Source organism: Neodiprion lecontei, chromosome 1, assembly GCF_021901455.1.
Source record: "Neodiprion lecontei isolate iyNeoLeco1 chromosome 1, iyNeoLeco1.1, whole genome shotgun sequence".
NCBI classification, from domain to species: Eukaryota; Metazoa; Arthropoda; class Insecta; order Hymenoptera; family Diprionidae; genus Neodiprion; species Neodiprion lecontei.
Genome location: NC_060260.1, coordinates 13,801,605 through 13,828,133, shown reverse-complemented (window position 1 = coordinate 13,828,133; position 26,529 = coordinate 13,801,605). Strand labels below are relative to the sequence as shown.

Genomic DNA, 26,529 nt, shown 5'->3' with positions numbered 1-26,529 from the left:
AATCATGACAACTACGTAAGCGGGCCAGCGTGCGGCGCGGCGAAATAGTGCGAGTGAAACGCGCGGTGACGCGTGAAGGTTCCTTCTAAGAGAGCAAAAGAGGTGCAGAGTCGCTTATACCTCACAGTCTTACTTTAGAATATTTTTCATATATGGCACGATGAAAACTTATGAACACGTTATCTAATTATGAAAAAAAATACAATACATGATCTAATATGTTTTGATATGAATGTCAAATGTTTTTCTCAAGGAGGGGTACGACAATTTCACTTATTTTTTGCAATTTCTATCTAAGCATATGTTTAAGATACGAACTCCGAACCCTATTTTATCAGAAATGAAATAGTAAAAGTATATCAACTTTTAATAGATGACGTATATTTTGCGGATGAATGCCTCTTGTAAATATCAACAACTTATCTCATTTTTTAATTTCCGTTACAACCACCTTGACGTAAAAAAGGTTTCGTATAGAAAATTTTTTCGAATAAATAAAGTATAATGTATCTGGAAAAGATTTAACAAATCAGGTATGTCATGTTATTCTGAACAGCCGCAAGAATTTCAATGCTCGCGTACGCCGTGATCAGGCGTACTGGGCCACATCCGACAAAAAAAGAGAAAACATTCGACATTATAGATATAACACCGTGAAAGTCGACAAGGCAGTCGACGACACTGGGAGAAGAATTTCATGACGATATTGAACAATAAAAATCAGGACTTTGTCGATTTCAAGATCCTGTTCAAGTTCCTATATATTCGCAGAGGATTTCGACATCCGTTGTATTAATTATCGCTGGTGGTTGACACAAATTTTCAAATTATGCAGCAGTAAATTGTCTCCAAAATAAAATTGACGAGTGATTATACAGTGGTTTTACCAATTCTGCGGTTCATGATGTGCTCATAGAATTTGGCACAGAGTGATCTGCCTTTATACTCCGACACGGTGTACTTTCGATATTTTTCATTGTTACGTACTTTTATCGTCTTTTAATTGATCAAATCGCAGATTCATTCATCAACCAATTGACGAACTCTACAAGTGGGGCACAATTGACCTCTGATATTTTTAAAAGTTTCAGTAATACGTAAAATTGCATATACTCGAGTTTCAAGTGGATAATTATCAATGTTTTACCCGTTTTCGGTATTTGCAATAGGCCTTCAATTGTTGGTGCAACAAGTAAGAAGGAGCGAATCGAGAGCAAATATCCATAACTGCGTAAACAATCGAAACCGTACACATATAAGTATCCAGTATATGCATGTATATGCTTGTTGGTATATATATCTATGTATAATGTATTAAGCCTTCTCGCTACAACGGTTTAAAAATACGTGGTGACATCATAATAACACTTAACATGACGTCATATGTTGTAAACGCTGAACTCTTCATCGGACTGGCTAAATTACTGTTTCCGCGCTGCTATTTTCGTTTTCACTCTTTTTTCTCGTTCCTGAACTCATTCCTATATTTTTTAACACATGCGAAATATATGTGACCAAATGCCACTATAATTCTTAATGATATGTTAATACAATTCAGACATGGAGTTAAATAGGATGCTGTCAAGTGGGGTCAAATATAATAACCTAATGCACTTCTGAGGTCGGCTGTAATGTCAGCTTCTAGCAACTGTGTACGATTCTTACATACGTAGCCTCTTATAATTGCATATTAACAAATTTCGTATAATGCTAAATGATCAGTACAAGGACACCTTTACGGCGTTTCGTCATCATACCCAAGGTACTTGAATATTCCGTAACATTACGTACATTTCCACCAAAAAATGGTAATTGTAATACGGAAAAAAAATCATGTCTACGAAGCGTATCGTAAGCTCAGACCTAGTATTAAAACTATGTTGAACATTGCACTGACACACGGATGATAATGGTAGAAATTCTCACGCTTTTTGAAAAGCTTCCTTGTATCCTCGGCACTTTTTGTCTGATTATTATTATTATTATCAGCCACACCTATACCGGGAGAAGATTTTATATTTTTGCTCTCCATCGAGGTAAGCTTTTCGTCCATCTTGGTCTTCATTTGGTATACACACACACACGCACGCTCACACATGCAGACTCACATAAGTGCAACAGGATTATTGCTGAAAATGACATATAAACCTAGGTGAATCGTGTCATGTCATGTCATATATATATATACACACACACGCACCAGGAATAAGAGATTTTATATTTTTGCTATATATATATATACATATATATATATATACATGATTCACGCAGGTTTATATGTTGTTTCCAGCAATAATCCTACGGCAGTTATGTAAGTCCGAAGGTGAGGGACGCACGTATTTCTCGAGGTGCGGCGGCGACTCCACACCTCGTCTGCCTCGGCTCTAACCCGCTAGCGATAAGATAAAGGCGTGAAAAACAATCCAAACGATTAACTGTTATAATTGGTAACTCGAGGTTACCTCAGGATGTACGAAGCTCGCACTACCTAATACCGTTCTTGTGAATGCAGCAAAAATTGCAGACTGAAAATACCCACTTGAATCTTCCTCCTCAATTTCGTGCAATGTCCAATTGCTTCGTAATACAACTAATTTGCTGCAGGATAAACATGGTTGGCCTGCGCACCATCCGTCAGCCCACCCTTCTTCATTCAAAGTCCCAGAATTTCATAACGCGACTTCACAACCGACTTGTTTTACATGACGATACGTTCAGACATAACCGCCATATCGCAAATTACAATGAGACAGAAGTAGTTGAAGTTTGCAGAATATGAGTATTTTTTTCATGATTACAGTGTACCAAATCTCAGGCAATCTGGCAGTTGCGAAACAACGATTTATCGTCCCAAAATATGTATTGTTACACTAACGTAACGTGTAACTCCACGTCACATAGAACTCCAACCTCATCTCATTCGAGGCACTGGATGTATGGACATTTTTCGTTTCGCCATTAGACACGATTGATTGACGGAGACTGCGTATACTTTTTCATACAAGTTTTCGACCTTCGACTATGTTACACCGGGAAGGATTATTTATAGTTCGGCTAACGGTAAAAATCACAAGAGTCTTCGTGATCAGTCGGAAGTAAAAAATTTTGAGATATGCGATGATAAGCAAATTTCTCCTAGTTGTGACATCATTCGTGTTGATTTTACCATTTTCTGATATATCGTAGCATATAACTCCCCCGGACAGGGGATTGCAAATATAACTTTACAAATACATAACGTTACAAATACCACAAATAGACATTCGATGAAAATGTCTGTACGAAAGATGCAATTACAAAAAAATTACATGCAATCATTAGTTTTACAGGTGAAACGTTGAAAAAAAAAATGTAACACGCTATTCTCTTTTGAAATGAAAACAATTTCACATCGAAATCAATCACTATTTGTTCTTAGTTCCATCGACAGTTTGATAGTACTTGCTAATAACGAACTGTATAAAATATCCAGTCGCTATCTGACTCTAAGTAAAGATAAGATTGCAACGTCTTGAATTACAAACTTCTCGGAGCGTAGTGTGTAATAACTTGAATATGAACGAATCGTTACATTCATGTGGTTTTCTCTGTAACCCAGTCATTATGAATAGCGTCCGTTCGGTTCTCGTCCTAAGATGCGAATATAGCGAATTTGATACCATCTGCGTATACCACTAAAAGAACATCTAACTACATCGTGCTGAATGGTATCAATGGTTGTGGCATTCGGTAAGACATCGGCTCAGAGATTCATTTTCTACAGACTTAGAAATCTCTATTTTAGATCATAACATACCGTATGTATTTGTGTATAATAATAAACAGGAGGTTAATAACCAGCACGTTTACACTGGGCACATACTAAACTAAAACTATGTATCGCCAACAAACATGCCATTGGCAAAGTCTACGAAAACCTTTTATCTTATCAGATTCTTCGAAATTTAGATAAAGCAATTTTAAATATAGCTTAAATAAGCCCGTCGTCCACTGTGCCTGAACGTTACGTAATGTGCCGTTTCAATGGTATAAGGTATGTACATAAGTGTAGGTAGGTAGGTACGTTTACGTGGGTCTATAATGGCTTGTATCGTGTATATTACACGTATAACGTCTGCAACTTGTTAGCACAGACATTTTTAAACTTTTCGATCTTTAATATGGGGCATTTGACGTAAGGAGGATAAACCGAAAAAAACAAGGAAGCATCGCGTGTTCGCAAACTGCGAATAAAGTGGTTCGTCAAATATCATTATACACCGAAATCCAACCAGATCTGTAATATTACCCGTTTCGCGATCCAGAATCGCCGTATTTCTACATCGCGACAATACAGCGTTATAATGATTCAATGGCATACGTGCACCCCTTGTGCCATAGACATTTGGAGATACATAGGGCACGAAAAATCAATAGCCAATTTTGAATATTGATTCAAAGTTTTTCATACTGTAACGATTATTTCGGGTCAATTAGGACTCCGAGACCTCTATTGTAAGTGCTACGTGTATACACGTATCTAGGTTCCTATACATACGGCTCACAAATATAAACGCGCAATCCGTGAGAAAAATTAATTGATAATAATCATGGTTACGACTGTAATGAATGATATGAATAAAAAGATATAATTCAGCTAATGCATAAATTCGTGGAATCAACTACGAACTGAAGAAAATCTTTGAGAAAATGCAGTGAAAGAAATTGAATTAAATGTGCCCAACCCTTGGAATAGGAATGCAGGTCAGACGTAAATAGCAATACTAACGTAAAAAGGGGATAAATAATAGGGAATTGGATAAACCAAGACAAATAACAAACACAGGAAGGTCAATCCAAGATAATTTCCTAATTACAGTATTGGTACGGATATAGTAAAAACATCAGTCACCGTTGACGCGTCTCAGTAGCAGAATATTGTGAATAATAGGTAGGAATGTTAGTACAAGCAATCTTGTAGGGGCGTATGCAGGCTACAGTTAAAGCCGGCACTTGGACTTACCCATTTTTCAACCCTTTACAATAGTCGAGACACCAAGAAAAATCAGCCACAAATCTCAGATAGTCATGACAAACCACGAATCACAATTATGTAAAAAGATATTCTAATCTCACATAGAAAAATCATTTAAAGTCGAAGAACAATCATTTCACGGCACGTTCGTTGTCCGACATCACTGCACAGTTAGAAGCGCGCAGGCAGCATGGCGAGTGGGGACAACTGCGATAGAGGGGGGCGACTTGGGAGGGGGGGAGCTATGTGTCACCGGGCATAATTTCAATCGAATTTTGATTTCGTCTATGAGAATTGAAATTTCCAGGGTATTTCTACAGCTGTTAAAAATAACCATCGCTTGGGTCTTGGGCGACGGAAGTGACAATTTTATCGCTTGCATAATGCGATACGAAATATGCTGCATGTACCCGTCTAGTCTAGTCTTATATTTCTCGACCTCAAACCCCTACCTTTAAACACATAGGTGACGCCGCTGACGGCCAATGGGGTTCGCCTGTGACGAGTCGGCACACTTTTCAAGAACTCGTGTGAACCCCGGTGAGCAAGTTTCTTACCGGTAAATTTGAAATAACCATTGTTAGGTTCGACCAATTATTAGATTCATTCACCATGTTAATTGCGTATTCGACAATTACCAATATCCTTACCAACATGAGCCTACTCCAATCTTAATATAGTTTTAACTTTTAACGGTAAATGAGTGTATTTTATTTGACGTTCACTTAACGCAACCATTGTTTCACTTGCGTTAGAGACAAAATCAACTACTGTTTCACTATAAATTCGGTTGGGAAACAATTCTATAAATTCTTTCGAATACTAATTTTGCACATTGTTTTTCAAACATCGATTATTTATAGTGCATTTTGCAATTTTACTATCAATATTCCATAAAATCATTAATCAAATTTCGGTTTAAAAATCTTTCCTGCTAGCTTACCTTGCATGTGTCGTTGTATAGGACAATCGTAAAAAATATTTAAAAAATACCGTTTTAAATCACCTTACGATACGAAAACATTTTTTTTTAAATCTGTTCTTCAGTCTATAAAAATCCATAAAAGTAACAACGTTGTCCTTTTTTTTACGTATTCTGTGAGCCAATGGACGAGGAAAGTCCAGAGAGAATATACCACCAAAGAGTTGTAACGAAGAAGGGGCATTTCTGGATTGTATTGAATTTTTACATCTGTGTGATGTATGTACAGCAACGTCTCAACGGTTAACAGCCTAAAGGCACGTATTCATAACATAACTTTTATACCGACATTTCTGAATTTGTGTTCGTTCGGTCCTGAGTTTTTTTTATTTCTTGATTTGTGCAGTGGTTCAGATTTAGCTTGAATCGAACAAAACTTTCACTGTGAGTGATATTCCACTGTCAATTGGTAAAAACACAAATACAGTTTTACACTGAACGTTTGAAAACACTGAAAGTTTGAAATTTTCGAAAAAGCCTCAAATGAGTCCTGTATATACTATTTTTGAAGAAGATAAAATCACAGGAGATGGAAATAGTGTAAAATTTTTCATGTTAATTTTATCCATAGCTTATTTTCTACGTATTTGTATCGCAGTAATGGTTATATGATTAGCATTGTTCAATTTACATTGAGTGGTTTTGGGTTGCACCATGAAAAAATTTCTGGATTTTTTTTTCTCTTTTACACTTAGTTATTCACGATAATAATAATAATAAAATTTAATATAGAATTATTTTACATCGATATATTATTCAGTATAATCCATTTCATATAATCTATATTAATATACCGTTATATATTGTCAGTCGGGTCTTTGCGCGAAATATGTTTATATGTGTAGAAACTAGAGACACCTAAAATAGATGATTCATATTTTTTCTTGTTTCAATTGAACAAATATTACGCCTGGTTCCAAACTAAAACAATATGACATTACCTATTCTAAGGTACATACATCTATACAGAGTGAATTTAACCCTGCATATTACAAAATCAGTGAAATTCAATTGTTTGTAATATTTGCAACCATCTTTTTCAACGAATAAGAAAAACTACGATCCAATTATTCTAAGCTTCTCTGCTTGATGCACATATAAAAATGACATTTTTTTTCTCTCGTGCAACAACTCAAATGATAATTTTTTTACCGTTTTTTTATTCGGCCAAAAAATTTCAACGGCAATAAACAAACTCTAATACAAGATTAACAAATCTGTTTTTCTTTTCTTCATATTTTACAATTCTATTTCTCATTTAATATAATTCTCATCTCATCGGCAACACCGAAGAGGAAAAAATCACATAATTTTCGAGATAGCTTATACTATGACAATAGCTCTGGAAATATATAATTTCATTTAATCTCCATCACAGGTCATATTCTCCAAAGTTTACACTCTGGATAGTAAATAAACTTGAAATAATAATGTTCGTAATTTTTCAACGTAGACACCACCAATGGTATGCGACAGGAGGTATCCAACAAAATCAGTATTGTTAGATAAGTTTCCATTAACTAACGAAACCGAGTATATCCGAATAAGATCAGGAATTGCAATGTATGTATCACAAAAATTATACAGATTCCAGCACTTTTATCGTTGCTATACTCGTAGATTGTACCGTAATAATCGAAAAATGAATGATTATTTTAATACTTTTCTCTATTTAATTAATATATTCGTGAGTTTTTAAAAATTACTAAATTAGATCACATTGTGATTCCAAAACGACAGTGCTAACAAGACTAGATCCTACATTAGTTAGTAAAAACGAAGAACGAAGTAAGCAAACCTTGGTAAATAAACCCACGTTTTCTGCGCTTTTTGTACTTTTTTGATTAGTGTTATCATTTGAATAAGTGATCACTTGTACTACGAGTTCAATAGCCGGTATACAAGCAATACGACCACAGCAGGTATCATCTCTTATTCTTACTTAGTGCTGATCTTTTGCTTCCATCCTTCTATAATCGCTATGTATTTAACACCACCGATAAACATGAGACTATAAACCCATGTGAATTAGTTCACCTGTACAATCTGTATACATGGCAAATATGCGATTCTATTCACGTAAAATAAACAAAAAGCCAAGAAATTCAGTTATCAGTTAATATCTTGCCCAAAGGGAAGATCAGTATGCCTATGGAATTCATTGTATATTGAACGTGACTTTAAATCATGATTTTTGTCCATTTCTCGTCTCTAGGATCCGCTTCGCCAGTACCAGTACTGAAACTGAACCTTTAATAACGTATAATTCTTATTTTGTTACTGAAATAGAATCTTAAGTTATACCTTTCTTTCGCTATGTATTCCGAAAGAAGTATCGAAAAGTCGAATCTTTATTATTTTTATTCAATTTTCCAAAACAAAGTTTATTAGGTAGTTGATGCCATATTAAATTGTGCCTATTGCTCTACAACAAATCAATTTATTCATTTTCAAATGAATCTTTGGAGTATCATTAGATCAAAGTTTGAAAGTTGCACGTTCAGAATGCCTTCTTTTAATACTGTTTCTACAATATTTTGTTTACGAGCACGGTTATACTTCATTTGAACTTTCAGAATCATTACAGAATATTCATTTTGAAGAATAAATCTTGAAGTATCGAAAACTTGTACCAAATACCATTCAAAAGTCCATCAATCAGCGGAGAATCTTGGCATGACCGTAGATATTAAAAAATCCGATTTCAGATGACAGATTTGAGATGAATAATAGTAAAACCATAAATTGTCATCCAATTATTACTAGGTTCGAAATAGTCAAATCAGAAGGATGTAACAAGAAACTGAAAATGCGTTATGATTTAAAAGAAAAGTATAAACATCGAGTTCTTAGTTTCTTCTTCCCCTAGTAAAACTGGATCAAATCGATGTATCAGTGCAAGAAAGAAAATAAAACGAGTTCAAAGGAGTAATGCATTTGTTACAAACACTTGAGTACGTCTGCTCATTACTTAGTCTGTACGAACCTAGTATTGCATTACAGGATATTGAGTGACGTAAAAGACAATGATCTTTCATGCTCTTGATTGCGCAATATTTATAAAGAAAAGAGCGTAAGTTATGTCCAAGATACTGTATACATAGATACTACGTTTTCTCTAGGACGGCTGAAATACCACAAAGTGGTGCGTAATTTGGTGAAATTACCTAATTTCTAGTTCAACAATGAATAAAATTTTCTCATATTTTAAGATGTAAAAAAATCTTAAATTCACCAACGATCAAATATTCTTCAATTTTTTATTGCCGTTTGGCAATATATACAACTAAACTATGCAGGTAAATGAAAGAAATATGAAACCTTCGCTGACAGTAATTCGAATAAGTTAATAAGTTAATGAGATATTAATTTGTAATTATTCATTGTATAATCGCTATTGCGAATGAATAAGGATTCAAATATATAATGAGAGGGTAATTCTTGAAGTTTTAAACTCCGTACTTGCACTGTATACAAGTCATATTACGTACTCTATGATTCTAGGCACAGTGACTTGGTATTTCCATATCGCTGCACCCGTGCAGACGTTTTTACCATTCTAAATTTGCTGACTGGAGAGAAACAAATGTATTTTCACCAAGTTGCATAATTTTATCAATTATCTGAGCTTTTCTTATTCATCTTCCGTATCCCCATCACTGCTGTAGTCTTGTAATGTTGCTGGTCGAGAAAATGGAGCATTGTTCATCTGTCTGAAAGAATACGGGATTTTCTTGTTGGTAAACTTCCCATCATTAATAATTATTACGTTTTTTTCTGGTATTGCTTAACGATTCACCATTTAAAACTGTTCAAAGTGAAAATGGCACAATAGGTATTTACTGATCAACTATTCAACGGATAATGAAATTTAAGCATCTGTAACTGTATACTCTAACTCTATCTCCTAACAGATGGAGCAATTACTTATTTTTCAACATTAAACATTGTAATTTTATTTTTCATAATCTTAAGTTATACGTCATAATTGCTTTTTACATTTCTATTATAAGTAGTATCATAAAATTTAAATGAAAGAACTTGATTAATAATTTCATGATTATAACAAGATTATAGATTATACCGAAAGCATATTTATATCCATGTTAATTAAAAGGGAACGGTATTAGAAATAAATGAAAAGTGCAGAAAATAGGATACAATTTAATAACTACCTAAATTGTCACACTTCATCATCCTCAGTCAAAAATTACTATAAATCACAAGATGTTATCATATTTTTGCTAAATGAAGCAGATTTTTATGATTTGATGTAAATATTGCATAAAGAAAATCTCTAAACTCTCACACGTTCCTTGGACTTTCCAACAATAGTCAATGTTAAACACTTTAATTTCACAATTGCTGAAAATCCTTTGCGAATTTTTCTTCACTTCTTGTATCTTTGAGGACTATTTCTTTCGAATAGAATGAAGAAACAAGAATAGAATTTTTGTACATTCTACTGCATTCAAACAGAACCTCAGATCAAATTTCCAAGTACTAATTATATCACTTATGGATTAGTAGCAAACGTTTAATAATTACGGCAAAAAATTAAACCTTATTCAATATCCCGAATTAAATAGACAGAAAATAATATTGAAACACTTTCAACTGATTGAACTTATATCGTGGAAAAAATTGTGGGCACATACAAATATTAATTTTTAGTTTATCCAATTATTTGAATACTTTGGCCTTACTTTTTAGTGGTTTAATTCTAAGTATCGCAGTCATTCGTTACCATAATAAAGGAAAAGTTGAAAGAAAACACACGTTAAATTAATATTTTTCAACATAATAGATTTTATCATTTTTTACCATCATCGTTCTTATCACAATTTACTTCCATATGTCAGTATGTGTAACTCAATAGTTTCCATATACTCACGCAAGTCTTCGGTAATGGTTGAGCCACTCTTCAAGCATTTGCGCGACTAGCAGGGGTTTTTTGTGAAGTTTTTGCTGAGCTACTAGAATACCGCCCTCTGTTGTGCAAACGTCGAGCCACTGTTTTAATATGGTTTCCTCACGGCCAATTTCTTCAGAACTTAGGAAGTGAATCGGTAAAAGCTTACGATCACGATCCATTAATGGCATAAATGTTGTTTGCATTTGCATTTGTGGCATGGCACCAACACCGCCAACTCCGACATTAGCATGTGGAGCTAATGGTGGGATTCTTGATGATGGGTATGGCTCAATTGGAACTAAAGCTGTGAAGTGGCCACGGGTATAACCCAAAGCGATTGGTGATCTGATACAAAACGATGGTTCCCACAACAATGGTAAATAAACTCCCTCAAATCTTGCGTAACCTGTAATTATAGATATTTAATAAACTTTTTTCATTGCAAGTAAGTCAAAACCGCTGAAAATTAAATAATACAAGGTAACATTGCCAAAATAAATTATGGGAGATTGTGAACAAGGCAAGGGTGATGCAAAGGTATGAACTTTGATATAATTACTTAACAGAACTCTAAGTTATTTAAGATTGACTTTGATTAAGAAGAATGTGCATTTTTTGTGATTTTATAAGTACTTTTATATCTCAAAAGCCCCCGAGAAGAATTTATAAAATGTCGTGATAAATTACCATTTTTGATAAATTCATTTATTAAATGTATAATTTGATCTTATATTCCACTCGATCTGATGAAACTGACCTATATCTTCACCTCGAAAACTCTTGACGTATTTGACACCATAAACAATAATGGGTCTTCGCAATATGTGGGCTAATGCAAAGACATGCAATTGCTCAAGTGCGCTACCAGGTTGGGCTGCAGTTGCTAGTAGATTTTCCCAATCTTCTTGCCATTGAGTTTCTTCAAGAGTGAAGTCTAACATCCGCGCTGCTTGCGATGCTTCATATTCCCTCCAGCGAGGATAAAAACTGGCGAATGAGACGAAATTATTACATTCCCACGATATTCTAAATAGTTACCTGTTTACATTTCTTGTACGATATTGTTGAAGTAAGAAATTATCAGTTTAAGCTGTAGAACTGTGAAAAAACAGAACGTGTTTTACTCCAGTATGGAATTGTGAGCAATATCTAATGCTAACAGTTAAGAGATCATCAAAGTTTGTAAACATTGTTAAAACCGACAGGAAACTGATACATTCCATATGTTTTCAGACATTACTGTTTGCTTCAAATAGCTCATATAACGTAAATCTTGCAGATTTAATTAGATTTCAATACACTTAACCTGAAGGCACTGTAAAAAAATGCATATACTAGCAAATAAAAAGTAAAGTCTAACGCACCTCCCAGTGGCCTCTTTTGCTATACAGATATTTCATTGAAACAATATGTTTATTGTAATAAAAAGCTTCAGCAATTAAGAAAAAAATAAACCTATACAGTCGATAGTGGCATTTTTGTTTTTATTGAACTTAATATTGGTGTAGATTCTCACTGTTCTCCCAATAAATACAACACGAAAAAAAACAAAATTAGTGCTGTTTCTTATCTTATCACAGTGCATGAAATTAAGCCCCTGTTCTATGACCATTTACCTTCGTATTATATCATTCAGATTTTATGACATTGGAATACAAACTTTAGGTATACCTTGAACCTAGCATAGGATAAATTTGTAAATTGACATATTTACTTCAATATTGAAAAGGAATCCAACCATACCAATGAATTCATTAAAATCATCATTTAGTGAGTTTCAATCTTAAAGTATAAAAATGTAACATACAAAACTTCAGCATAGGTATGGTTTAACGATAACATACTTACAATTGTCCACCCTGTTGCAGTGAATCAGCTAAAGCACCACGTAACGTATTATCCCTATCGAATACGCCCCATGTTGCCTGCATTACGGAATCCAACAAACAGTCACCGGCAGATCTATTCCACAGAGCGTGTAATCTACTTCCAAGTCTTTCAGTTACTTCTAATGACCAATTCAAGGCCGGTGGTTCTCCACCTCCACCTTCCAGCTGTTGTTGTGCTTCTCTGTCAAGTAACTCTTCAAGCATCTGCTCCTGAACTATACTAGGTAGATCTTCAACCTTCAATTGATCAAACTGTTTCTTAACTTTAATTGTTACTGTAGATATGTAATTACCAAAATCTCGAAAGAAAAACAGATAAAATTAGCTCAAACTATACTACGATTAGATCCAGGACTTTGTGGATTTTCTGTTAGTCATATCGCACCCCGGCGACAAGGGTGGCACAACTCAAAAATTGTAATTTTTCAGTAGAAACAAATAACTATGAGTAAAAGTCTTGCATGCTTATGGAAGTTACCTGTTCTTCTTTTCTCTGTGACGACCAATTTTTATACTACAGAAATGTCACTTTTTAAGCTTATAGATTTGAACTTTGCAAATTCAAACCTGGTTCAAACTCAAAAATTGACAATTTTTGAGTTGTGTCACGCATGTCTCGGAGGTGTGATATTACCGTATTGCTCGGAGTATAAGCTGACTCCCAATTCTGAGACAATATTTCAGGGTGTTGTTCTTAGTTACCTGGACGGGTCCACATATGAGACGAGCATGATTTTGGCAGGTGCTGTCAACGACAAAAAACCTCGGCTCATATTCAGAACAATACAGCAATTTCACAAAACATGGGCAGTCTTTTGTTCCCAAAATATTAATAACAACTATTCAAGAAGTCTTTACTTGGAGGTCATTCATAGTAACTTTGTTGTTGATATATTGATTAAACTTACAATTGTGAATTCAAAGTGCTTATTATAGAATGTGAATTTTGTTACTTTTAGTAAAATGAGATTCAGGAAAAACATATCCCTTAAATGTGTAATTCTTCAGATTCAACCTAGCTTCAAAAAACTAAAGTTTGACAAAACATATTGATAGATCTCCATAATGTATAATTCTGTCAAAGTTATAGATCATTTTTTCAATGTTCAATAATAGCAAAAATTGTAAGACATTTTCTGTCTAACGGAAAAGAATTCGAATCTTAAATCAAAGGTTGCGGTGAAAATGAGTAAAAATTTTACCACAGTGCCTCCCAAATTACGAAAATTTGACTTGAGTTTATAACAACTAGTAATGATAGTAACCTCAGCAGGTAGTGCGAAGGTAGCCATGTCCATAACAAAGCAGCATGGAAAAGAACCTTTTCGGAGTCCAATGCTATTTGTTACATGCCGACGAATTTGTTCTGCCAAATCTGGTGCCACATAACTTGGTACTCTCTTCACACCCGACCCGGACCCTTCGATCTGTGCCAACAGTGTAGCTAGAATATCCTCTCTTTGGAATCTGAAGATAAAATTATCTTCAATTATAAAATATACCACCTGAAATAAATGAAGAATGAAATATCGAGTGAAGTATCGAATGTTTCTTTAAATAATTTGGAATTGGGTATAACCCAGAAAATATGGACACATATTTTCCAATGATGGTCTATAGAATAACACTCATCCATTTTTCGAAATCCTGCAACTATGAACTACCATATATAAAAACAACTACTGAGTGAAATGTACAAATGAAGAATTGTCTCTACCCAGTTATTTACATGGCAGCAAAGTTACATGCAGGCAATGGTAATAAAATGTCAATAAGATTCATCGAAACAATCCATAATAGTATGACCACTTTGTGATTTTGGAATTTTCTGAAATTCAGTAAGCTGTAATGAAACAAAAGACTGATATTTCGAAATCTCAGTTCCTTCCAAATCATTGTGAAATTTTAAAAAAAGTTATTTTTTCCCCAATGTTTCGTTACAATAACATTACTAACTTCAACCTCATAGATTTTCAAGACAAACACATTGGTAGTCAATGGAGCGATAGTCCTGTGTCATACTGAACATCTAAAATGTTTTTAACCTATGAATGTGCTGTGTGGGAAATGATTCATAGCTACATAGTAAAAGTTTTGTAGTAAATTACTACTGCATGTTTGGAATCCTTGGAAATTTTCCAGAAATTAGAAGTTGTTGAATGCCTGCACAAATTGGTGTGCCTCGCAGTACGATTGAATTTGTGTTCAATACTGCTATCAGTTACTCGTAGCCATAATACGCAATAAATTGTTTCAATGCCGTTCGCAAATGTAAACATGAAGAATGTATTGGTCACGTTTTTCGTTCTCAAAAGATGGGTATTGCTATAAATTCTAAAATATTTGTCCCTCTTGTTTTATTGTTTGAAAAGCCTTTCTTTTGTCTGTAAGTTTAGCACTTGTGCATTTTTTCTTTTATTATTTAAATATTGAATTAATTCAAAATCTTCCTCAATATGCAGTTTAATACAATATGCAAACATAAATTTCCATGCTCACCGAATTGCCAGATGAACTAGAGTATGCCCAATGTCAAAAGCGCTGCTTCTGTTCAAAAGGAGAACTTCGGAATGCGTCAATTGACGAGCAGGGTCTCCACCGCTTGCCAAATAAGCTTCGACTGGTGCATTATCACCTTCAACTATGCCGAGGCATGCGTTTAACCAGCACCAGTCTGTATGACGCCTAAGCTGTTTTAATCTGCGTTCATATTCACAATTGTTGGGTGATTGTGGAGCCGGTAAAGTATCGTTTCTTTCATATCTATGAGAACTTCTGTAACCATAAAATACAAATGCGTTAATTTCCTGTTTTATCTTTCTATTTCATCTTTCTGACTTCACTTTTTAGTCGACCTATCATTATCACTATCGATATAATATGGCATCAGTTTGAACGGCATCTCATAATGTATTGACTTAGTGATTTTATTTCATAAGCTTCACAATCCTAGAACTTCGAAATAGTATCTTTACTTTCTTACTTTTCTTTACTTGAATGAGCAGTACGAGTGATTTCTTAGCGTGTCAATTAAAAGTCTGATGCATTATAAAGTATACAACTTGATTAAAATTTAAGAATACTTCATTTCATTGTACATTCAATTATTTCTTTTATTTCTTCGTTTATCACACGGTATTCTAAAAGTATGTACAAAACGAAATAAATACTGAAGAATCCATATTTACGTAATTTTAATCATCTTCTATTGGATTACTACTGTAAATGTCTCAATTATTGTTGCAATAAATGGCTGAAAAAATATATAGTAAATCAACAGCTGTGTAGTAATTATACCTAGTAAGTTTTATAAACACGATTTTGCAAGCCAATACATGTACCTTTTGGCTACTGCCAAGTTTTCATCTCGATGAGCTTGATGGATGTACGGAGTATGAGGCGGAGACGGAGACGGAAGGCCTTTCTGACACTGATCCCGGTCAGGACTGGGTAGGATAAGTCCTAGATTAGTAATGGATCTTTCTCTTCTTTCTTTTTCCTTCTGATGGGCACACATTATACATTTCGTAGCTTTTGGCCAGTTTTCATAGGTACACGACGGACACGACCATTTCTCTTGCTGCGTATTAGACAACGGCATATTCAGCTGCGCATAGGAGTACTTTTCAGGATGTAAATTAATTAACGGAGAATTTATCTGTAGGTTTGACCCTGGGTTAGGCGGGGGATCGCCCAGCCTTAATGGTGCTAGTTGTTCGTGTAGATTTGAGGCTGTCGAATGTATAGATGTGGAGTGATTTACCAGTTTCTTGTGTCCACACTGCGCACACCGATTTGTATTTTGATAATTGAGGTAGGTGCATAAGTCACAGGCCCATTTACCTCCTGAAGGCAAATTTTGGCTGTAATTTTGAGGGCTTAGGTTGCAAAAGTCTGTTGACTGACTTATTTGAGGTACTGGACCAGACGCTACGTTAGAACCTGATCGCTGTGGACTTGGATCGCGCAAACGATAAATATCTTCCCCGAATAAAGGCTTTGCCCCTCTGCACATTGTACATTTCAAAGATGAGGGCCAATTTTCATATGTACAATACTCGCAATTCCATTTACCCTCCGTCTGCTCACCTTGATTATTCATTTTAATTCCCTATGATTGTTACTATTACTTTTTTTTCCTTCAACTTTTTTCAACTTATAAAATGATTCGACTAATCGATCGATACTATTGCTTTAAAATCTTAATTTGGTAATTTCTGTCACTAACTAACGGAGATGGATCAAAGTTGTATTCTTTAAAGAAAAGTTTTTCCTCTGCTTATATTACCAAGAAAGCATTTGTTAGTACAATGGGATGATTTTTTTTTTTCTATAGGCCTTTTTTCTTGAATTGTTCCTTGGGAATTATGCGGATTGTTAATTTATTGTTTTTCCATATCTCTTGACGGCTGATGTCACGTGATGAACATTTTGACAGATTTTGACAGGGTAGAAGCTGCTGCGAGAATATTAAACCACCAGCAGCTGCAGTTATCTGAAATATTGGAGAGAAAAAAACATCAATAACTCTCTAGTTATTCAACAGCAGAAAATGATAAAACACTTTGACATATAAAGATTTAAAAAATGTACATATGAATAATCAAATATGACAGACAGTGCGACTTTTTCTCTAAACTTTAACTCCGAATAAAACCAGTAAAGGAAGAGAAAAGTGAACAATTTATGGCGATACATGTTTTGCTAAAAAAAAAAAAAGAAGTGTTAAAGCAATAATGACCATCAAGTTGCCGAAAGATGAAACAGGAGAAAAAAAGATATATTGTAAGAGTTCCCACCAGATTTTATCAAAAAATAATAAAATTATGTACATGTATCGAAAATCAAAACAAAACAGTCTGGGGAAAAAGTATTCGTAAAAACGAGGAAAACGGTTAACCTTGACCTGTTCTCTTCACTACCGAATGGATTTCAAGAGACGTTGGTTCTGCGTAATTCCTCGCCTCGGACAGGATACCCCAGATCCTGGTAGAATATCTCGTTACATGCCAGAATACTCCATTCGTTCCTCAAACTGGTTAAAGAATAGGCACGAAAGACACTGCTCTGGGCCAGCACCCCACTGCAACGTATTACGTGCACTTTGACAAGGGTTTGCGTCGTGCGTTTCTTTTTTTTATCGCCTTTTCTTTTTCACGTTGCGAGACAAAAATGATAAATAAGCATGTCGCGAATAATGGAGCGTTAAATCAGTGAAGACTCACTTCTCGCACGAGAGTTACTCACGTCTACGAGATTGACATCGTATTTCCTCGGGAACTTCTATGGGGAAAGTAGGTTTTGACAGTCATTCGCAAACAGCCAGTGGTGCCAACCTTCATCAACAAATATTCCAATTCTGCAATAATATTATACGCAGTCGGTCTATCCCTCTGTGTATTTTGCAACTTTCAATCATGCAGTGCTTGAATATTTCTCAAATATTTTGTCTGTTTTCAATTATTACACAATGCAATGTCAGTACAACAAAATAAAGTACATTGTCATAGCGTTTTACTCACCACCCGGTATATGGCTTTTTAGATTGGCAATGTTACAATCGACGATATCCGTATCCTACTTTTGAACAACGTTTCGACGCTTACCTCCACTTTGCATCTGACATTCGCTACTTATTATTAGATATTTTTCCCCAAATCCTTACAGCCAATTCTCAACGTTGTCGCAAAACTATCAATCCTCATCTCAAGACGAATTGGATCGCCAGTATCAAGAGATCAGTGAATCGGACACTTTCACATTGCATGATGTCAAACCAAACGTAGCCAAACGTAGACAATTTGCGCTAGTTGAATGACTGTGTGCCGTGCATGTCTAATTCATTTATTTATATATTTCTGGCTCTACGCCATATGGGTCTTAGCCTAGACATTTGACCTTGACATTTCCTTGTCAAATAATACATACAACTTCTCGAACAGCTATCACTATTGTTCAATCGTCGAAGATATGATTAATATGCAAGTAAATAACCAAGGAACTATTTCCCTACTCGCGCGTTGTCTGCTGTTATTTTTTGGTACAAAATGATGTCGCAAGATTAAGCCAGTTGAAAACTTAACCCTAAAAAATCGTCTTTTAAGTAGCTTGTCGTTCCCTCTTTGGTCGGTCCATTTCAGTACTTATATATCTCATGAATAATAGGAATTGTTAAAATGACATCGAAAATTTTAATATTATATGGAAGTGAAACTGGAACGGCTCAGGACGTGGCAGAACAAATTTGGAGAGATGCCAAAAGGTTTAATTCGTATACTCTTATGTCTGATAGAAAAAACTCGGATCGAAATGTAACATAGTACAAATGTGTACGTAGTATTTCAATTTTCGCATAGAATTGATAACAACTACTAATAATAAAAAAAGAAAACACGTCTTTCTCAATATACTTTTCAAGATGAACGTGCTTTTGTCCATTTGTAGCTACAATTATTTGCATAAGATTATGATACTTGCGTTATTGAATTAAAGTTTTTCTCATACACTTATGAAAATCTTAATTCCATCCTTGGTTTTCAGAGTTGGTGCGGACTGTTCTGTCATTTCAATGGACGATTATGATATAAAAAATTTGATTTCCGAACGAATAGTTATATTCGTTGTTGCCACAGCTGGTCAAGGTGACCCACCTACAAACATGAAAAAATTTTGGCGCTTTTTATTGCGGAAAAACTTACTGGCAAACTCGCTGCACAATATGTATTATGGAGTACTAGGACTGGGAGATAGTTCCTATGTCAAGTACAACTTTGCTGCGAAAAAATTAAGTAAAAGACTAGCTCAGTTAGGTGGAACAGAGATTCTATCCATTGGATTGGCCGATGATCAACACGATCTTGGTATTGATGCTGTCACAGTACCATGGATTGAACAATTATGGACTAATTTATCTACATTATTTGATATTCCTACAAGAATCCCAATGAGTGATAAAAATAACATCATCACCAAATTTAATGTCTCTCTCATTGATAATTGCAGCTCTGTTACTGCAGAAGATGCATATTCACGCAACGATATATATAGACATGAATTATATATGAATCATGATACCATCAAAGTCGGCAGAGTTATTGAAACGACTAGAATGACTTCAATCGATCATTTTCAGGATGTTAGATTGCTGAAATTTCATGTCGAAAATGCCAAGTATGAGCCTGGGGATGTTGTTTACCTGAGGCCAAAGAATTCTGCTGAAAAAGTACATCAGTTTTTTGATGTGTTAAAAAATAATGGAGTTTTTTTACATCAGAATATAACTGTCATTGTAAGTCCTTCAGAAATTCAAATTCCTAATATATTGAAGCAGAAATTAACTCTGGGACAAATTGTGGAACAATATTGGGATTTGAATTATAAGCCAAGAAAATATGCAATGGAGATCTTGAGTCTAATAACTGAAAGTGAGTTAGAAAAGGAGAAATTAATAGAATTCACCACACCCAATGGGCAAGAAGAATTATACAATTATGTTAATAGGCCTAGACGAAATATTGTTGAAGTTCTAAATGATTTTCCAAATGCCACAAAGAATTTAAATATTCAATTATTATTCGAGATTATGAGCCCAATAAAACCAAGAGCATTCAGCATTGCATCTAGCTTGAAACATATGCCAAATGAAATTGATATTTTAGTCGCTGTTGTGCGGTACAAAACAAAACTTGCCGAGCCTAGGCTGGGTTTGTGCTCAAATTGGCTTGCCAGTTTGAACCTAGGAGACGAAACCACGCTTTGGATTCAAAGAGGAACTTTTAACTTCAATTACTCTAAACCGGCCATTTTGATTGGACCTGGCACTGGTATTGCACCATTCAGAGCATTTCTATTAGAAAAAAGAATAATGAAAAACGACTTATCGGATTGTCTGCTTTTTTTTGGATGCAGGAACCAACTTAAGGATTATCATTGTAAAAAAGATTTCGAATTGATGATAGAAAATAACAAGTTGAAAATGTTTTGTGCCTTCTCAAGGGATCATGATCACAAAATGTAAGTGTCTCACTATCAAATATGAAACGTGACTAAATAGGATTGTTTGTACTCTATACTTGATTTCAGATATGTCCAGCACAAAATACGCGAGCATAGGAAGATTTTTTGGCAATTTCTTGAAAACGGGGCAAATATTTATTTAGCTGGTAGCTCGAAGAATATGCCAGGCAATGTTAGAGAAGAAATTGTCTCACTGGTGAAAAAATTCGGTGAATTAACAGATGCTGATGCTGAAAGTTATGTTAGTAAATTGGAGAAAACTGGACGCTATCAAACAGAGACTTGGAGCTAGAATCGTTACCATCGAAGATTGGATCAAACAAAAGTGTTGATAATAGAAATCATTAACTGATGACTATATATAAACCATATTTTGTAGAACTACCTACCTACCTTGAAAATGTGAAACACAGAATAGCAGAACAGATGGAAAATTAATTTAATACGATTCCTAAAAGAGAAAATCATGAGATACTATGAAAAAGCGTTATAAAAGAATCAAGATGAACAGGTATGCAGAATGAATGTTATATTCCAGAATTACGTAGATGAAACAAAGATAAAGTTGATTCTGCAAAGAAATTGTATTGAAATATTGACGATTAAAAGAGTAGCGTAATTTTTTCATGTATTTCACGATCTACAAATACTTGCTTAAATTTAAATGCCATCGACTGTGATCCAAAGTCGTCAGGGGTGGAACGTCAAATTTGACAAAATGTTACTATGTGAAAATAATCTTTATAATGCAATTCATCATTTATATAATAAGCATACACTACTTTTGTCAAAATGGACGGAAACTTTTGTTTTAAGTGATTGACACATTAATGATTCATGGACCAAATCTCATATATTTGTTACAAATTCTAGTTTCTTGTTATTTCAAAGATATTTACTGTTTGGGTAAAATTTTTTTGTTTCTCTTGCGCTATAGTAAGATAAGTGTTGAGTCTAGAATCATTTTTTCACTTACCAATAGACCGTTTTAAAACAGATTCGTTTTAATAATCCGCCAATTCAAATTTGGTAAAAATACTGATCGCATGGTGCGGAAAACAATCTATATTGATCGTTTTATTATTTTAAATATTTACATCTACGGATTTGGTTTCTTTCCAATTTTTTATATTTCAATTGTAATGAGCAATTTCAATTCGATCCAATCTGCAACACATAATTCCGTCCATCCATTCCTAATTGATTCTTCTGTATTGCGTACAAATTTAGAAAATTCTAGGTGATTTTATCGTAACAAGTTAAATATAAAAAAAAATGGATGGAAAACGAATCCGTAGACATACACTGGAAACAGTAAAATAATTAATTTGATTCAATTTGATCGTACCAAATCAGTTTTCTTTGAAAATTTATATTGTGCTTAATGAGCAAGTAACTATACTTAAACACTGGTGCATTGACTCAAGATGTATCACAATTGCTAACAGAAAAGCCTGAAAGAAACCCATGATTATGTTTTTCGTGGCTTGATTTCGTAGTGCCCTTTGATACGAATATTTACTACGGTTACGCTAAGTAAGATTTGTGTGCTTTTATAGGATCGTGTGTTAAACGAACTGACATATAATTGCACTGATTTAGGTTCACCTATGCTTTGCGTGCTAGCGGCTGAGTGCTTCAAGATGGCCGAATTGGTCAAGACGGCTTTAAATCCTAGTTTCAAGAATTCACTGATTCATATTCCTAGTGTTATATTATCAAGATTTGCATTCCCCTCGCAGTTAGTGCAATGGACAGGAACTCAGAAAATTATAACCCACGGGTTACTTTTTCGATTATCACAATCGGCCAGGGTACTATACCAAACGCTGCTGGCCCACACAGTCATTGCCAACGGCTTCGACCCTATCCTCTACATCCTCGCTCTTCGCTACTCGGATGAATATTCATACACTAGATTTCAATCTTCAAAAAAAACTGGGATCTCACTGATAGAAATGGTCAAGGGTGAATCTACTGGCTATTCCTCCCCCTCCCGCTGTTCGGGTCTCAGTAAGGGTATTCCAATTTTTTTTGTTACTTGTTCGTTTTGTGTTACTGTAATGTCTAATCTTCAACTAACCGTAGAGTGAAAGCGAGCCAGGCACATTCTAATTCTAATTCGCCTCCTAATAAAAGAGGAACCGACCTGATCACTCCCTGGATTCCATCCTCCAGGGTCCGGGATAATAGATACAGGCAGGGTGACCATTCCCCATACCTGGTTCAGGTGCCATGAGCTTTGCGAAAATTGTCAAGGGCAACGGCCTACTCAAAGGCGTCACTAGCATTAAAGCCTCTGGCATCAACCAATATAGTATCTTTAATAATATCGAGGATGCGAATTTCTTCATGGACCAGGATATTTATAAGGGTAACCCAACCTTAGGAGCATACGTCTTCGACAGCTGTATTTATAAAATCGCTTTAGTTAAAGGTGTCGATTCCTCGCTTTTGGAGGGAAAAGTTTTAGAAAACTGTACGGTCTTAGGTGACTTAACTACGGAGGTATTGTATACAGGAAGCATTTCGTGGGTTTTCCGAGCTCCTGACGGTAGCCCTTCCTGAAAAGTTGGCTATTTTTTTCAACGTGAGGGACGTGCTCCCTTACCTCCCATCCCTTAAATTGTGCCGAAAGTGCCTCTACTTCAGACACGTTGAATCTCAATGCCGGAGAAAAGTCAAATGTATAAACTGCGGCAGTTTTCATAATGAAAGGTCTTGTTGGCTTCATAGATCCATTTAGAATTTTCGCTGTGAACTGCGAAGGCAGCCACAGAGCGTCGGATCGGAACTGTCCGATCTACTTTAAACAAAAGAACGCCAATCAAGCAAAATTTGCCGTAACCAAACTCGACGTGACTGTTTCAGTTATGAGCAGTTTTTCAACTACACTCACCCCGCATGTGATGTGCGATGCCCCCAGTGACCCCATGGAAACCGAATACGTTTTATAAACATCTCAATCCATTCCCTACCCATATGAATCTAAAATGAGGATGATGGACTGGGTAAAAGCGGAAATTCGAAACTCACTAGGGGACATTTCTAATTTTCTATGCCAAAGAATTGCCAAAGAATTCCCTGGTTCTGAAAGAATAATTGCAATAATCAAAGCTTCAGAAGAGGTCTTCAGGCGGTAACGCCATCAGCTACATGGTGACCACACTTAATTTACTGCGGTGGAATTGTCACAGTATTTACAGTAAGTGGAACAATTTTAGAGGATTCATCAATGATTTTAATGTTATTTGTCTCACAGAACTCTAACTTAACTCAAATCAACTTTTAACCCACAAGGGCTTTAACACAGTGACGAAGGACGAGTTGACTCCCATCCTGGGGAGGGGGGCCGACTGGCCTTCCTCATATCCAAGGACTTATATTATCATAAGTTGAACCATCTCCCTCTCCCAAACAAACTGGAGTGGGACATGGTCCAAATCAAGCTTTCTGACTCACACTTGCATATTCTATACGTTTACCATCCTTCTAACAAATTTTTAACACGCCAGAGTAAAAGGACTCCAGGATTTCTTCCAAACTTTACACCAATTTAATAAGCTTATCGTTTCTGGTGACTTAAATTCACAACATGCCCTACGGGGCAGTCAACTCCTTAACCAGGATGGTAAATTTTTAGCGGAAGCATCTAAAGATAGCAACCTCGTTCTACCAAACACCGGGTCCGCCACCAGGATTCATACTGAGCTAAATAGATGGAGTGTTCTCGATCTGACCTTTGTGTTAGCCGCTTTCTCCACGGAGACCTCATGGTCTATAATGAGAGATTCTTTATATAGTGACCACTTTCCTATTCATTTACGACTGGAGGAAATCAAATTCCAGTGCAGGGAAAAACTTTCTCTCGGCAACGTGGAGTGAATGTCCTTTGGGAATTTCATTAAGTCACACTCCTCACTACTCTTATCAAAGAAGGAAATGTCGATATCGTATATAATTCGTTTCTTAATTTTATATATGACTTCCTTCTGGCAGCACAGGCGAAAGGTTCCAAGAGGTCTTCCAAACACGAAGGTTGACCTCCTGCAGCGCTGTGGTGGAACTATGAGTGCACCAAACTGGTTGTCTCTCGCGGAGCAGCAGCTAAGTGCTTCCGGAATAACCCCAACAACGAAAACCTAGAAGCATGTAACAAACTTGAAAAGGAGGTTAAGAACTACCTCAGAAATATCAAACGGAAAAGCTTCCAAGAATTCTCTTCTTCCTTTGGCCCACAGACGAAGTTGGACTAAATCCAGAGATCTATAAAACCCTTCCAAAAGGGATTCCACCTTCCTAAGTCTATAACGTAGAAGTTACGTAGAAGTAATCTTGACCTCGTAAACAAAGTTTTCCTATAACTAAGTCTATAACTTCTTACTCCCCGGAGGATCCGTTCATAGTCTCAGCCTCCAACGATGTTTCTATCCCTACGTGGCGGAAGAGTTTTCATTTTCCGATACGGGTAATTTTGACCAGCTATTAGATAGCGACCTACTAACTCTAGAGAAATTGAAATGGTCCGTCTATACCTCCAAAAATAGACCTCATAATTAACGAAGTGCTCAAACGCTTCCCTCCCGAAGGACTATATTTTCTTTTATCCTTCTTCAAAAAAATCCTTAGAGCACACGATTTTCCATCTCACTTTCCTCAGCAATCCTCAAAACGCTAGAACGGATAATAAACTTCGAGCTGCTTTGGTGGGTTGAAAACTGGCAAATTCTGCTAAACTGTTTTTATAGTTTCAGGAAAGGAAAATCTGTTAGCGACAATGCCACTGTACTTACAACGGACATCAGATTAAATCTTCTCAAGAAGGAGCACTTTGCTGGTGTATTTTTCGATATTTAAGAGGCATTTGACAATGTCATTCCGAAAATTCTCATCCAACAAATAACTGCACTTGGCATTCCAGACCGGATCGTAATTTTTGTGAAGCATGTCATCTGGCAAAGAGTGGTTCATGGTAGGGCTCAGGGGGCTGACCTTAGCGTCAGGACAACGAACGTGGGTCTGCCCCAGGGTTCAGCCCGGAGTGCTCATCTTTTCAACTTACTTAAAATGCATCTTTTAGAACACTGGCCATAGCACAAGAATCCTCACCTACACTGGTAATGTGGTAATTTATTCCTCAACAGGACCTACAAGTGACCATCATGAAGTATCATCCTCATTGGAATTGATGAGCACCTGGCTCCTTCGCAGGGGGCTAATGGTAAGCTCAAAGAAAATTCAATTCTGCATCTTTTCTAGGAGACCCCTCGGAGACAAGTCAATACACATCCAACTGAACGGTTCCTCAATTTCGAACTCACCCTCGAATCTCTGAAGTCCTAAACCTAGTCAAAGACAAGGGCTACGTGAAGATATTAATTTTGTCAGGCTCCTTAAGTGTCCTCACCGCCCTGAAGGCTCCGCAAACAAAAAATATGTTTAACCCCATTTTAATTACTAGAAAGCAGAAATTATTTGACATGTATAATCTCGGGGGACAGTGCTATCTAGTGTGGGTTCTCGCTCACACGGGCATCCCGGGATATCAACTAGTCGACCTTGTTGCCCGCTGGGTGGGTGACCAGATCATTGAGTTTAATAACTGAATCTACTGGGCGGATTTGAGGCAGCACACAAGAAGTTCCACTGCATCCGCCAGCCAATCGTATATCCTTGAGTTAGGTCGTTGCAAGGGTGTTACTGACTGCTACCT

At 35.8% G+C, this 26,529-nt stretch overlaps 3 protein-coding genes across 23 annotated transcripts in view; 1 reads left to right on the top strand and 2 right to left on the bottom strand.

Moving 5' to 3' along the window:
- The window catches only part of LOC107225886 (actin-binding LIM protein 2), a 43,027-nt gene extending 37,826 nt beyond the window's left edge, over positions 1-5,201 (bottom strand). For 12 of the 13 annotated variants that reach the window (XR_006903159.1, XM_046733405.1, XM_046733348.1 and 9 more), the window contains exon 1: positions 1,927-2,068. Coding sequence is in view for 12 of the 13 variants with exons in the window: in XM_046733405.1 (XP_046589361.1) it covers positions 1,927-2,065 (139 nt within the window). In the remaining variant the exon portion in view is untranslated. Of the gene's footprint in view, positions 1-1,926; positions 2,069-5,002 lie in introns of those variants that run through there. The other variant, XM_015666495.2, reaches the window with a different exon arrangement.
- Positions 5,202-8,339: 3,138 nt separating this feature from the next.
- Positions 8,340-18,455, bottom strand: LOC107225887 (ubiquitin thioesterase trabid). Of its 7 annotated transcripts, none has more exons than XM_046733429.1 (10): positions 18,323-18,455; positions 18,026-18,159; positions 17,701-17,883; positions 16,142-17,295; positions 15,300-15,575; positions 14,066-14,267; positions 12,760-13,052; positions 11,669-11,898; positions 10,891-11,317; positions 8,340-9,709 (listed from the first exon to the last, which is right to left on the bottom strand). In XM_046733429.1, exons 4-10 carry the CDS (start codon positions 16,900-16,902, stop codon positions 9,631-9,633), a joined length of 2,268 nt encoding a protein of 755 aa, XP_046589385.1. In that variant the 5' UTR covers positions 16,903-17,295; positions 17,701-17,883; positions 18,026-18,159; positions 18,323-18,455; the 3' UTR covers positions 8,340-9,630. The 7 variants fall into 7 exon arrangements, with proteins under 7 accessions (XP_046589385.1, XP_046589390.1, XP_046589378.1 ...); XM_046733434.1 differs by having other exon boundaries at positions 17,701-17,944; positions 18,048-18,159; XM_046733422.1 differs by having other exon boundaries at positions 18,048-18,159.
- A 191-nt stretch (positions 18,456-18,646) lies between these two features.
- On the top strand, positions 18,647-21,233 carry LOC107225888 (NADPH-dependent diflavin oxidoreductase 1). 3 transcript variants are annotated; one of them, XM_046733475.1, is made up of 3 exons: positions 18,647-18,785; positions 19,341-20,813; positions 20,883-21,233. In XM_046733475.1, exons 2-3 carry the CDS (start codon positions 19,369-19,371, stop codon positions 21,106-21,108), a joined length of 1,671 nt encoding a protein of 556 aa, XP_046589431.1. In that variant the 5' UTR covers positions 18,647-18,785; positions 19,341-19,368; the 3' UTR covers positions 21,109-21,233. The 3 variants fall into 3 exon arrangements, with proteins under 3 accessions (XP_046589431.1, XP_015521992.2, XP_046589427.1); XM_015666506.2 differs by lacking the exon at positions 18,647-18,785 and adding an exon at positions 18,806-19,062; XM_046733471.1 differs by lacking the exon at positions 18,647-18,785 and adding an exon at positions 18,806-19,129.
- Positions 21,234-26,529: the final 5,296 nt, after the last annotated feature.